The sequence below is a fragment of the Podarcis raffonei genome, chromosome 8 (genome assembly GCF_027172205.1).
Source record: "Podarcis raffonei isolate rPodRaf1 chromosome 8, rPodRaf1.pri, whole genome shotgun sequence".
NCBI lineage: Eukaryota > Metazoa > Chordata > Lepidosauria > Squamata > Lacertidae > Podarcis > Podarcis raffonei.
The window spans coordinates 19012215-19026796 of record NC_070609.1 but is presented as its reverse complement, the minus strand read 5'-3'; the positions used below and the strand labels follow the sequence as shown (position 1 = coordinate 19026796).

Below are 14582 nucleotides of genomic sequence, written 5' to 3'. Positions count from 1 at the left end.
GCAGCAAAAGTTGCCGGCTCCCACATGCCCAACGACAGCAGCAGCAGCAGCAGCAACGGTCCCACCGCCCCACTGAAAACAAAGCAGCTCAAAAGAGGAGATGGGTGGGGGGACGAGACTGGCTTTCTGCGTGGGAGAACTCTGAACGGAGTTTTGCAAACGAACCGGTTCTAAGGGTACTGTTTACGTTAGCAGCTTAAAAGGTCGTGGACCCCCCTGCTTCTTTTTTAAAAACTGCATCTGCACGGTGTTATTCACATCAGAGGGGGAGTGGGGATGGCTTCACCTGACCCGTGTGACCTTTTTGGATTCTGGGCCCTGCAATGCCCCCCCCAAAAAAAAACTCCTTTTCATGAAGCTGTCTGCCCCTGACTCAAATGCCATTCTTAGAAAGCGTTCACATCACAGTTTACTCCGCATCCAGTTTCCTAGTCAGATTGATGTTTTGAGGTGGAGGGAGGGGGGAGAGAGAGAGAGACAGGATCAGACAGAAGTCTTTGTGAAGAAACTACAGGATCACTATGATGACTGTAACCAGCATGATGGGAATGTGATTTCAAAAATCAACAGCAGGAGAACATTGGATGCGGAATAAGTGGTAACGTGAACACACTTTCATATACCACTTTTTAAAAAAGAACAAAAAACCCGTCAAGCAGTATATATAGATTTTATGAAATGAATAAATGCACCCCGAGAATTAAGAGATATAGTACTTTTTCATTTGCTCTGGCTCAATTCTCTCCCTACCCTGCATCATCACAATGTTTTCTCAAAGCAACCTCATGCTGCCCTTGCCTTTAGAATCTTGAAAAACAGCCAATGAAAACAGAGTGGTGACACCTTCCAATTTTATTATATAGTAAGATATGATATGCAACTTATTCACAATATCTGAGTGGATAAATAAAATCATATACAGAAATAAATCCTCTCTGTCAAATCTACAGGTTTTTTTTAGTATCAAACATAGAGAAAGAAGAAATGACAGCAATGACATATTAGCAAATTTACTGGGGTCATAGGTTTATTAACAGTTTGTGAGCAAGGCTTCTCAACAATGGTGACCCTCAAAAAACACCTCCCTGCAATGGAATTTGGAAGACGAAACATACCCAAGTGTCCCACTGAAATTGCGATTGATACTTTATAAATTATAGCAGTAGCGTCAAGGTAACACTATGTATATTCCTCTTAATTACCATTTTCAGATTAGTAATGTCAGTAATTAGCACTACTGAGAATCTATCAAAAGTCAATTGCTAAGGGTTCCAGACAGCTTGCAAAACAGAAAACCACTTTTGCCTAGATCCCTTTGGTAGATATGAATTGATTTTAAAGATTCCCATTTCTCCCTAGTTGGGCTTTAGGCATGTCATATATCACACCAAGTTTAGATTTTGATCCAAAATTTTAAAGTTCTGCTGGCTCAAGGCCATTCCCCATTGTCATCAGGGTTCTCCTTGCCTATTTATCTTGTTTTGTATAGTTCATGGTATATGTTGACTTGGGCATGTTATCCTTTTCATTGGAGATCTGTTAAGAAGCCTGTTTGGAATTTATGTACAGGGATGAAGAAGTCTGAATCTTTCTGCTCTTGATTTTGAGGCAGGACTCCAGAACCATTGCATGGAGGAAGCGACAATTCAGGTGTTCTCTGCATCCTTGCCAGAAGCCGGGAGATTGGCAGCATTAGCACTGTCCAGAATCGTGTTCTGGTAAACCACCACAACCTGAAGAAAGGAAGAAAATCAGCCTGGGAGGGTGTCAGTCTGCTGCTCAACTTGTGAATAAAGGGGCAGAGTTTGGCAAACTATCTGAGGATAACAGGGCTGCTTAGTAGGGGCAGGGGCAGGCTACGTAGCCCAAATAGTGTCAGGGACTGTGCTGAGGAGGGCTGCACTGAGGAGGAATGGTGGAAGCATCCCCCTGCTCCTGATCCAGATCCTGAATCTTCCCAAGAGCAGGAGGACAGTATAGATTTGGAACAGTGGTTTGCAGAGGGACATAGTTCAGAAGGCAGAAGCTGGGAAATACTGGATGGGGAAGAGCTAGGAGAAGAAACACTGGGGGGGGGGGAGAGAGTTAACAGATTCACTGTCTCTGGAAAGCATTCCTCCGCTCAGCCCAAGGTCAAGAAGAGCTAAGAAAGTGGCAGAGCAGAAAGCACACAAAGCACAGAGGGTGCAAGATCAGATTACAAGAAGTAGAAGTGACATGGGATGAAAGGGGGTGGAATTCTTAATTGGGAGCACTGTCATTTCTAGGAGATGGGATTTTTGTTCTCTCGCTGTGATTATTAAAGTTTCTAAGTGGTAAGAAGACTCCTTTTCCTTTGTTCTGCTCATCTACTGCCAAGGTGGAGAGGAAGCTGATTCTCTGAAGCATGACAAATAGCTATGTCCTCCAATACCTCACCGTCACCCGCCAGCCCTGAATATCATAGTTGACATCATGTGTAAATCTCAGAGCTGGTATCCAGACTATGGACTCTGCCATTTTGCCCCCTAAAAGGTCTAAATTCTGAATGACAATGTTGCACAATTTCTTAGGTTTTGCATAGTATTATGCAGTTTTCCATAATTTTTGCTATTCATGGGGAGAGGCAAGGGACTAGGGAGGGCATCCCATCTCTGAACACCAGAAATGTTGTTGAACCTCATTTCTGGCCTCAACATTTTTTTTAAGCATTACTCACACACCATCAGTCTTATCTAGGCAGTTTTATGAGCTAAAAAAGGGGTGACAAACTGCATCCTTACCTCTCCCGCCCCATTTGACAGGTGAGCGAGGTAACCCACCTGTCAATGGCATGATGTCAAAATGTCAGGTGACCCATTTTTGCCTGCTTGGACAATCAGCTGATCACAAAGATTTGCAGAGCTCTGCATGTGGAGCTGTTCAAGCCTGACAATCAACTGATTGCCCAGAATGGCAACAGCCTAGAAAGCTGCCTGCAGAGGAGTCATTCACTCAGAGGTTTGGCTCAAATATTATTTCCCCTACAATGAGGAACTGGGAAGTGCAATCTGAAATGCCTTCATTTTAACTGAGCGCTTGTTGTTTCAAAAATGTGTGCAAATAGACACACGTCTCAGAGTACAGGTGGGAGGATTTAAGTTCCACAGTTCTGAGAATAAAGGCATTAATTTCTGGTTAAATGCTAGCTTCTCCACAGTGGCAAGCTGGCAGTGCGAAGCTAAGGATAAATTCTATGAGCATCCCAGATGAAGAATTGCAACCCTGATGTGGAATACTATTTGGACAACCACCCCTACGCCTTACGAGACAGGAGAGCAAGCAATCCCACCTCCAGAATCCCCACTCGTCTGCTTTGATTGCCAAATTCCACTCCCTTTCAAATGTTACCGTTTCTGTGTGGGTTTTCAAGCACACCGTCTTGCACCCAAAGGCAGCAGTGGAGATGGAGATGCAGAATTCGAGGATGGTGAATGCCAGGTGAACAGCCATCATTCCAGACAGTATGTTCTGTGAATGAAAGATATGTCCTGATCGTAAGGAATTGCTCTTCTTTACCACATATATCTATGTAAATAAGGAGGCAGGCAGGTGAAGGCTGGCTGAGGGTAAAGTCAGGCTGGTGGGCCAGTGCTTTGTTCCACTTAATGGACCAGCTTCCATTGATCCCCCGCTTGCTCCTCGGCCATGTTCCTGTGAGTTTTTGTACTAGAAACACCATATTGAATGCTTGCTGTTCCACCTTGGCCCCTTGCACCTTTCTTTCAGGGCACAAATGGTTCTGCAAGTGGTTCTGAAGTTTGTAATATTTGATGTTTTATCTCATTTTTAACATTCTGTTGGGAGCCTCCCAGAGTGCCTGGGGAAACCCAGACAGATGGGCACGGTATCAATATATCATCATCATCATCATCATCATCATCATCATCATCATCACCATCATCATCTTGCCAGGACGTGTCCTCACCTCAGGGATGACTTTGGTTTCGTAACACCTATGAGCCAGTTTTGTATCAAGGTTCCTGCACCAATACCTGGCATGAGACCCCAGGCCTGAAATAGCCAAAGATGAAGAAAGGATGATAATCCCAAGGCCAGCAGCTATGGCACTCACCACATTCAATCCCAGCATGCTCTTCACCTACAGATGGAGAAGAAAAACCATTGTGTGTCTGGGCAAAGACCCTGATGAGAAGGAGCCCCTTTAAGAACAACCTTCAAGATGAGGTCCCCACTGTGCCCTCAAGACACCTGCCAAGGCCCCCGTCCTTTCCAGATTGTATTTTTTTTACAGTTAGGTTATTTGGCCTATTGTTCACTGGGGGACAGAACAGGGCTGCCTGTTTCCCCCTGCACTCACTGTTTTATTTGTTTGCAGGGTAGACGTACATTGGCTGTTGTTTAGGGCCTTCTCAGTAGTGGCACCCTCCCTGCGGAATGCCCTCCCTTCAGATGCCAAGGAGATAAATGATTACACAACTTTTAGAAGACATCTGAAGGCAACGCTGTATCAGGAGGATTTTAATGCTTGATGCTAATATTGTGTTTGTAGACATGCTGTAAGCCACCCAGGGTGGCTGGGGAAACCCAGCCAGATGGGCGGGGTCTAAATAATGAAATTGTTGTTGTTGTTTAGGGCCAGAATTCTGAGCATCACCAGTGTTTCTGTGAAATGGGTACTTTGTGGTGTTCATGACAATTTATTGGATTTTCAAATGTGTCCCCAGGCCCCAGAAAGGTTGGGAACCCAAGCCTTAAGGTATTTAACCCAGGCCCATTCTCTGTGTGTGCCAGGAGGATTTCAAAGAAGATCCCTCTGGTTTCTGGCTTATAAAAACTTGGGGGAGATCTTTTGGCACCTGAACCCATTAAACTGGTTTTCTTCTATAGCCAGCCTATTTACATATGCATGAACACGGGTCTTTATCTGGAACAATCTCTGGATGTTATGTATGTCACGGTGGGGGAGGATAATATGTTGTCACTCAACGCAGCACTCATCACTCCTGATGAGTGGCTGGGGCTGATGGCAGTTAAAGTCCAGCAACATTGAGGGGGGGCACAGATTCCCCATCCTTGACCTGTATCACTCCAACATGTCTCTTTGGCCCACCCCAGTTGCCAGGCCCCATTAAGATAGCAACCTCTAAGCAATGAACTACATTTTACAAGGCAGCCTCAGAACCCCAGGTCTAGGAAATGTCCTTAAACGGCAAGCCACACAAGTCACAAATTCTCTCTTTCTTTTTCATCAGACTCCTCACATCACACCACCCCATAAGAGGTTAGTCACCAGCGGCTTCTTGGGGTTGCTAGCAGCTGCCACAGACAGGGATCCTGAAATGAGGTACTGCAAGAGACAGACAGAGAGACAGAGAGAGATAAGGGGCAATGAACGAATCTCAAATGGACTGACTGTCTGGTTCTGTCCACTAGATCATAATCAAAGGCACTGGCGGAGGAAGGGGGTGCGGTGGGTGCAGTCCGCCCTGGGTGTCATCCCTGAAGGGGGGGTTACATCGCCGTGCCACCCCCCTGGGATGCTCACCCCGCCCCCGGGTACCAGAGCAGCTAGCTCCGCCTCTGATCAGAGAACTGTTAGATTGGGCATCATCTGACTTTCTTCAAATGAAAATCACTAATACTTGACCTGACATCCCTCGTACAAAGGCCATTCAATCCAGGAGACCTGTTTGGGTTAACAGATCCACTTACCGTATTTTTTGCTCTATAAGACTCACTTTTTCCCTCCTAAAAGGTAAGGACAAATGTGTGTGTGCGTCTTATGGAGCGAATGCAGGCTGCGCAGCTATCACAGAAGCCAGAACAGCAAGAGGGATTGCTGCTGTCGCTGCGCAGCGATCCCTCTTGTTGCTCTGGCTTCTGAGATTCAGAATATTTTTTTTCCTTGTTTTCCTCCTCCAAAAACTAGGTGCGTCTTATGGTCTGGTGCGTCTTATAGAGTGAAAAATACGATAAATCAGGAGATTTCCCCATTCAGATCAGGGGTCTGTGTTCAACAAAACAACTGTTTCCATGCTCTCTGGTAACTACAGCAATGCAATGTACACTGGGCTGCTTGTGAAAGCCTGGCAGAAACATCAGCTGTTCTGAGAGAATGTTCTGATGCTGGATTATTGGTGGATATTGGGGTGGATCTACACACGGGGGGAGGGGGACGCTATAAATAAGTCAAAAATTAGATCATTACAGTGGTACCTCGGGTTAAGTACTTAATTCGTTCCGGAGGTCCGTTCTTAACCTGAAACTGTTCTTAACCTGAAGCACCACTTTAGCTAATGGGGCCTCCTGCTGCCGCCACGCCACCGGAGCACGATTTTTGTTCTCATCCTGAAGCAAAGTTCTTAACCCGAGGTACTATTTCTGGGTTAGCAGAGTCTGTAACCTGTAGTGTATGTAACCCAAGGTACCACTGTATAACTAAGGGGGGTGGAACTATGGAAAATCGCATTTAAATATGTCCTGCTCTCTGGCACCATCTGGTGTGGCATGTTTACAGCACATTCAAATCATTGTTTCTTTACTAATGTGGCTGAGTTCAATGACCAAGCACAGTTCGAAGTGTTGGTTCTTAGGGCCCTAATGGTTTGGGACTCAAGTATCCAATAGCTATTGCCTCCATGACCTGCTTACAGGCTTCCCAGAGGCATCTCCTTGGCCAGTGTGGCAAACAGGACACTGGACTGGATAGACTTTTGGTCTGATCCAGCACACTCTTCCTATGTCCTTAGTTAGACCTGCCTGCTTTGGGCAGCCATTCAGCAAACGCGGAGCAGAAAGCAGGTTTCAAAACACAGCACTAGCACAGGAATTATTTGACAGAGCAAAGGTGAATCCTGCCAAACTTCTCTTAGGCTCAAATATGAAGAATTACCGGGATTCCTGTCCAATACGGGGTCATTATGACTGCATAAAGCAAGAAGTCATTAGACGCCACATTCATCACAAGCCCAAAAGCCATTCCCGTGATGCCTATGAGTATCTGAGTGATCTGCAAAGAGAGAATTAAGCATGATGTTACCCTGATCTTGTTCATCCTTGACGATATAAGTACAATTTGCCCATGACAAGTTCCCTAAATGATGATAAACTTCAGCAGGTGGGTGGGGAGGTGGGTGACATTTTCCCCTTTGAAATACGGAAACATTTTTTGACTAGTGGAACCTTCAAGGCTCAACACTTTAATTATGGCATAGGGTGTAATCCACGGAAGTCTTGTGCCGTAATAAATGTGTCTTACAAATGCCGCAAGACTCTCGTTTTTGCTGCAATAGTTTTAATGCATCTGCCCCTCTGAAAATGATCTGATTTGCTGCAAGAAAACAGATTCAGATCCTGCACAGGTCACCTTAACTTAGGTCTGTTTCATGCATTTTGTTACCTATCACAGTGGATACGTGGATGTTCATCTCAGCCTTTGCTCACACAACAATTGCTCACCAATTGTCCCAGTGGCATATTAGCTGCTTGGCTACAGTCAAGGTACTGATACCAGGAGACCTAAAGGATTGCCCCGCCCATTATATACCAAACCAATCACTGCATTCTGCATTCTGCTCCTGCGAGTACCATCACACCTGGAGATCTTCCAAATCATGTACAGATCAAAGCTTTAGTGTGATGGCACTTCCCTTTGGAACTTCCTCCCATTAAATATCAGTCAGGCACCATCCCTAGGGCCTTTTCAGGCGCTTCTGAGGACCTTCATTTCCCTTTTTTAATTTTTAATTTCATTTTCAAACAAACCTTTTAGGATGAGATTCTCACCGCACCCTTTACAGTGGTACCTCGGGTTAAGAACTTAATTCGTTCCGGAGCTCTGTCCTTAACCTGAAACTGTTCTTAACCTGAGGTACCACTTTAGCTAATGGGGCCTCCCGCTGCTGCCGTGCCGCTAGCTCACAATTTCTGTTCTCATTCTGAGGTAAAGTTCTTAACCCAAGGTACTACTTCCGGGTTAGCAGACTCTGTAACCTGAAGCATCTGTAACCCGAAGTGTTTGTAGCCCGAGGTACCACTGTATCTGTATTGCATTTGGAATTGCTTTAAAATGTTTTGTTGTTGCTGCTGCTGCTGTTGTTTTTCTGATGATTTTATTATCCATTGCTTTGGGATGTTTCATGGGAAATGATGATGATTTATTACTTGTACCCTGCCCATCAGACTGGGTTGCCCCAGCTGCTGTGGGCAATGCCACCATAGACAAAACCAAATAAAAAAAATGCACACATTGAAAACCAAATTGAGGATTGTGCATTTGACAGTCTGAATATTGGGCAAAGGAAGCAAAGGAGCACAGCCATGTTGTTTGCCTTCCACCTTGTTCTCTCACCCCCTTGCATGAACAGGCATATTTTCATGGGGCTTCACCCCAACCTTCAAATTTAGTACAGTCACTTCCTGGTGCAACTGGACTTCTCTGCGACCCATCCCCTCTGCAGGGAGGTGGGACCAATTCGGATGGTCCGCCCCCGCCACTTAATGGATCCAAATGGTTTCCAGAGAGTGGTAGGGGATGCTTTATCCCATGTTGATGGCCTTTCAGCTGATTCCCTGGTGGCCCGCTGGAATGTGGAGTTAACCAGGGCTATTGACTGTTTGGCTCCGAAGCGCCCTCTCCGATTGCATGGAGCCCGGACAGCCCCGTGGTTTTCCACGGATCTGAGGGCAATGAAACAATCGTTGAGACGGCTAGAGCGCCGGTGGCGGATAACTCATTCCGAATCTGACCGGACACAGGTTAGAGCTCAACGTCGAGCCTACCAAGTGGCGATAGCGACGGCGAAGAAGAATTTCTTCGCCGCCTCTATTGCATCTGCAGAAAACAGCAGCAGGAGACTTTTTCAGGTGGTTCACAATTTAGCGGAACCACCTGCAACATCGGGGCCCAGTATGGGCCACATGTTCTCCTGCAATGATTTTGCAAAGTTTTTTGCAGATAAAATCGCTCAGATTCGGGAAGAAGTCGACTCCACCGTGGGAGCAGGGCCGGGGCGGGAGAGTGCTAGAGTTCTGTCTAGTCAAGTTGTGTGGGATCAATTCCAATCTGTTACCTCCGAGGATGTGGACAGGCTGCTTGGACGAGTGAGACCAACCACCTGTCTCCTGGATCCTTGCCCATCCTGGCTTATAAAAGCTAGCCGGGAAGGACTGGGCGATGGGCTTCGTGGGGTGGTGAATGCTTCCCTCCGTGAGGGAGCCTTCCCAGACCCGCTGAAAGAGGCGGTTATTAAACCGCTTCTTAAAAAACCATCTTTAGATGCGGCCACGATGGCCAACTATCGCCCAGTCTCAAATCTTCCATTCTTGGGCAAGGTGATTGAGCGAGCGGTTGCCGAACAACTCCAGGCACGCCTGGAAGAAGCGGACCATTTGGATCCCTTCCAGTCGGGGTTCAGGCCTCATCATGGGACTGAAACTGCCTTGGTCGCACTGGTTGATGATCTCCGGCGGGCTAGAGACAAAGGTGAGAGCTGTTTCCTAGTTCTGCTGGATCTCTCAGCGGCGTTTGATACCATCGACCATAACATCCTTCTGGACCGTCTTGAGGGGCTGGGAGCTGGTGGCACTGTCATACAGTGGTTCCGCTCCTTCCTCCTGGGCCGTGTTCAGAAAGTGGTGGTGGGGGATGAGTGTTCAGACCCCTGGGCTCTCACTTGTGGGGTGCCTCAGGGTTCTGTCCTCTCCCCCATGCTTTTCAACATTTACATGCAGCCGCTGGGAGAGATCATCAGGAGGTTTGGGCTGGGTGTTCATCAGTATGCGGATGATACCCAGCTCTACCTCTCTTTTAAATCAGAACCAGTGAGGGCGGTGAAGGTCCTGTGTGAGTGTCTGGAGGCGGTTGGAGGATGGATGGCGGCTAACAGATTGAGGTTGAATCCTGACAAGACAGAAGTACTGTTTTTGGGGGACAGGAGGCGGGCAGGTGTGGAGGATTCCCTGGTCCTGAATGGGGTAACTGTGCCCCTGAAGGACCAGGTGCGCAGCCTGGGAGTCATTTTGGACTCACAGCTGTCCATGGAGGCACAGGTCAAATCTGTGTCCAGGGCAGCTGTTTACCAGCTCCATCTGGTACGTAGGCTGAGACCCTATCTGCCTGCGGACTGTCTCGCCAGAGTGGTGCATGCTCTGGTTATCTCCCGCTTGGATTACTGCAATGCGCTCTACGTGGGGCTACCTTTGAAGGTGACTCGGAAACTACAACTAATCCAGAATGCAGCAGCTAGACTGGTGACTGGGGGCAGCCGCCGAGACCATATAACACCGGTCTTGAAAGACCTACATTGGCTCCCAGTACGTTTCCGAGCACAATTCAAAGTGTTGGTGCTGACCTTTAAAGCCCTAAACGGCCGCGGTCCAGTATACCTGAAGGAGCGTCTCCACCCCCATCATTCTGCCCGGACGCTGAGGTCCAGCGCCGAGGGCCTTCTGGCGGTTCCCTCATTGCGAGAAGCAAAGCTACAGGGAACCAGGCAGAGGGCCTTCTCGGTAGTGGCGCCCGCCCTGTGGAATGCCCTTCCAGCAGATGTCAAAGAGATAAACAACTACCTGACATTCAGAAGACATCTTAAGGCAGCCCTGTTCAGGGAAGTTTTTAACGTGTGATATTTTACTGTATTTTTGGTTTTTATGGAAGCCGCCCAGAGTGGCTGGGGAGGCCCAGCCAGATGGGCGGGGTATAAATAATAAATTATTATTATTATAATTATTATTATTATCTTGTTACGTTTGCTTCAGGTTAAATCTCTGCAGGTTGCATCCCACAGCGACCCAGAAGTACCGGAAAGGGTTACTTCCGGGTTTCACCACTCACACATGCACAGACGCTCAAAATGACGTCACGCGCATGCACAGAAGCGGCGGATCGCAACCTGCGCAGATGCGGGTTGTGTTCTGCTCATGTTGCAAACGGGCCTCCGGAACGGATCCCTTTCGCAACCAGAGGTACCACTGTATTTTGCCCCACAGACAGATAACTCTGCAAGCTCTGTTCCCACAAATCTCACCCCACCCCTTTACGGAACCCTAAAACTTATAAGGAGTGGGAATAATTGGCTCCATTCCCTAAGCCAGAGGTCTATTCCCCCTGCTGGTGCCAAAATGTTCCTTTTCATGAATGGGCAAGCCCACCTCTTAGCAGTGCCCTCATTGCATGTTGGGATGCACATGCTTCCCTTCCATTAAGTCAAGGCTGGGAACCTGCAGCCCTCCAGACATTGCTGGACTCTGACACCCATCAGCCCGTCAGCATGGCCAATGGCCAGAATAATGGAAGTTCCGGTCCAGCAAAATCTGGATGGTCCACAATCCAATTTTACACATTCTCAGCAGTGCTGCAAGCTAATTCACCATTCTGATCTTACTCCAGAGGAACCCAAAGGTGCCCTGGATACTGTCTGAGAAGCACCACTCTCAAGCTGATTGGGGAAGAAAGCCCCCAAAAGAGACAGTTATTGGCACAGGGCAGACATGGTGAACTCAAACACTGCTGCTCCTGTTTGTTTGCACTCACCCCCAGTGCCAGCGGCTCCCCGGCATAAAATTTCTTCAGTGGCCTCTGCAGAGAAGGACTGGCCCCAACGCTGGAGAAAATCTGAGGTTGTTGGGTCACAATCTGAGTCGGAGGCCCTGCTCCAGAGCCCTCTGGACCTATGGGTGTCTCAGAAAGCTTGTGGGGCACGATCTGAGTTGAAATAATAGTTCTCGAGCCCCCTGGATCCATGGAGGCCAATTTCTCGTCTTAACTGCCTCTCTGGGAAACAGAGAAGATAAAGAGACGCAAGGATAGAGTGGGAAAGGAGAGCAAGGCACACAGAAATAAATGGTGAAGTCACATTTTGGAAGCGGCAGAGTATTTAGAGCCTGGATCTAGAAAAGCAGTGGTTCAGCTTTTCTCCAGATGGAGAGGCAAACTGCATCATAAGGGCTTCTGGAAATGTTTCCAGAACAATTTGTACCTAGGTCCCAGCTTTCCTCCTTGGCCCACATGAATTACTACTACTACTACTACTACTACTACTACTACTACTACTACTATACCCCACCCACCTGCCTTGTTTTCCACGGATTTGCATTTTCAAAGAATCATAGATTTGCAGAGTTGGAAGGTACCCCGAGGGTCATCTAGTCCAACCCCAGCAATGAATGTGTTCTGATTTAGAGCTAAAGAGCCGGTTTTCCCTGGGAAAGGAGCAGGGCAAGGGGGAAACCATTCTTTCTAGTCACAGGACAAGCGGAAGTCCATCATTTCCATCATTTAAAAAAGTGCGCCTCAAATAATCTACACGCTGCGCAAAGGGTGAGTCGGCTGCTTGGCAACCCAGGATGTTTGAGAACAGGGAGGGCGTGGCTTTCGTCTCCCCCGCCTCAAAGCCGGCACAAATCCCAGCCTCCGGCACCTTCCACTTTCCCCCTAATAAGCCCCAAGGCTTCTGTAGCGCCTCCCTTAACTGTGCGTTACTCCTTTTGCCAGAAGATGGGGCTGAGAAGCAAGCTGGATTATGGAAGAGAATCCGGGAGACAGTTCCTTCATCTTGCAAAAGCCAGGGACGAAACCCCTACAAATTGCACCCCGGCGCGCCCTGAGCGTTGGGCACCCTGTTCCCTTCCCTTACCACCTCCGGGTCGTGTCAGCAGACGCGGATCTTGGAGAGGTTGCACGAAGAGAGCGAGCTGAAGAGCTGCCTCGGCCAAATAGGCTGCTGCTGGCTGAGCGTTGCAACAGCAGAGACAGAAAGACAGGATCAACATCTTACCCACCTCCCTTGAAAGCATGCAGTTGGGGAATTTAAGCGTCTGCCTTTAATGGCTTTGTAGATGATACAGGGATGGCCCCAGGGGCGCGCTTAGCCTGTGTGAGAATGGAGGCTTTTAGTGTTGCTGCTCCAGCTCTCTGGAATTAATTGCCAGCCAAAATCAGGCAGGGGCCGAGCATAATGGTGCTTAGGCACCTACTGAAGACATATTTGGTTTAGGAAAGCTTTCCCCGAAATGCAAGCTAGTCATTTGTGCAAAATCAGTTTTATATCTGATTTTTTCATTTTTCTGGCATTTGTAGGGATTTTTAAAAAAAGTTTAACTTGATTTTATTGCATTTAGAGCCTGTGTTTCTATATTTTGTTCCATTTTTACCAAATACACCACAGCGTAGCAATTTATAAATGTGCTTATTATCATTAGAAGCATAGAATTGTAGAGTTGGAAGGGACCCTGAGGGTCATCTAGTCCAACCCCCTGCAACGCAGGAATCTCAGCTAAAGCATCCATGACATATGGCCATCCAACCTCTGCTTAAAAACCTCCAATGAAGGAGAGTCCACCACTTTCTGAGAGAGACCCTTCCACTGTCAAACAGCTCTTACTGTCAGAAGTTTAGTCAGAATCTCCCTTCTGGTAATTTGAAGCCATTGCTTCAGATCCTGCCCTCTGGAACAGGAGAAAACAAGCTTTTCCCCTCTTCCATGTGACAGTCTTTGGGATATTTGAAGATGGCTGTCATATCTCCTCTCACTTTCCTTCTTTCCAGGCTAAACATACCCAACTCCCTCAACTGTTCCTCATAAGGCTTAGTTTCCAGATCCTTGATCGTCTTCGTCACCCTTCTCTGCACACGTTCCAGTTTGTCAACATCCTTCTTAAATTGTGGTGCCCAGAACTGGACACAGTATTCCAGGTGTGGTCTGACCAAAGCAGAATAGAGTGGAACTATTACTTCCCTTGATCTGGACACTATACTTTTGTTGATGCAGCCTAGAATAGCATTAGCTTTTTTGCTGCTGTGTTGACTCATGTTAAGCTTGTGGTCTATTAAGACCCCATTACTGGCATTCCAGGTATCCCCATCTTATATTTGTGCAGCTGGTTATTCCTGCCTAAGTGTAGAAACTTAACATTTGTTCCTATTGAAATTCATTTAGTTAGTTTGGCCCAGTTCTTCAATCAGTTAAGGTCATCTTGAATCCCGATTCTGTCTTCTGTGGCATTAACTACCCCTCCCAGTTTGGGAGTCAAGAATGGATTTACTTGGACAGATTCTTCTTAAAATAAAATAAAATAAACCCTACCCTTTTCACAGGCAGAAAGGCGAGCAAATTTTCTGCACAAAGTCCCGCCTTTGCTACTAACTTCGAAGGGTATGCTAAAATCCTACCTTTTTCCTTTCCTCTTTTCTTTTCTTTTCTTTTCTTTTCCAATTTCATTTTGCTTTATTATACTTACTTACAACTGTACAACATAAACTTGAGTTCATTGTTACCAATAAACTGATACAAAAAACCCTAACATTTTAACAATAAATTTTCTTCCAAAGTGTCAGACTTCCCATCTTTTCCATATTTTGTTCTATTGAAACCTATCGCACAAATTTGTCTATTTGTTTAATATTAAATTACAGACAATTATATCATTCTCTTTTTGTACCAATTGTTTACAGAGGTTATTCAAAGGCTATTACAGAATTTAAATCACAACAAATATTCTCAAGATATTTCTTGAGAACTTCCCAATCCTTTCTCCTTTTCTTGCTCCCACCAGGGGGAGACAAAAAGATGTCAAGTAACCAAAATATCCCATCTTCTCGC

General features: G+C 46.7%; 1 protein-coding gene across 1 annotated transcript; it reads right to left on the bottom strand.

The window, feature by feature from the left end:
• Window positions 1–834: 834 nt before the first annotated feature.
• On the bottom strand, window positions 835–13370 carry LOC128418563 (membrane-spanning 4-domains subfamily A member 4A-like). Its single transcript, XM_053398344.1, has 7 exons — window positions 12618–13370; window positions 11516–11755; window positions 6875–6991; window positions 5273–5329; window positions 3947–4120; window positions 3370–3489; window positions 835–1733 (listed from the first exon to the last, which is right to left on the bottom strand). Exons 2-7 carry the CDS (start codon window positions 11723–11725, stop codon window positions 1647–1649), a joined length of 765 nt encoding a protein of 254 aa, XP_053254319.1. The 5' UTR covers window positions 11726–11755; window positions 12618–13370; the 3' UTR covers window positions 835–1646.
• Between the last annotated feature and the right edge of the window lie 1212 nt (window positions 13371–14582).

Bases quoted from the DNA above. Each gene is read 5' to 3' on its own strand.
- LOC128418563 (XM_053398344.1), bottom strand. From the start codon at position 11,725: ATGGATCCAGGGGGCTCGAGAACTATTATTTCAACTCAGATCGTGCCC. The intron at 4,121-5,272 runs GTGACTAACCTC...CTCCATCTGTAG, and splicing joins GCAACCCCAAGAAGCCGCTG to GTGAAGAGCATGCTGGGATT. The intron at 3,490-3,946 runs GTGAGGACACGT...TTTCATTCACAG, and splicing joins AAACCAAAGTCATCCCTGAG to AACATACTGTCTGGAATGAT.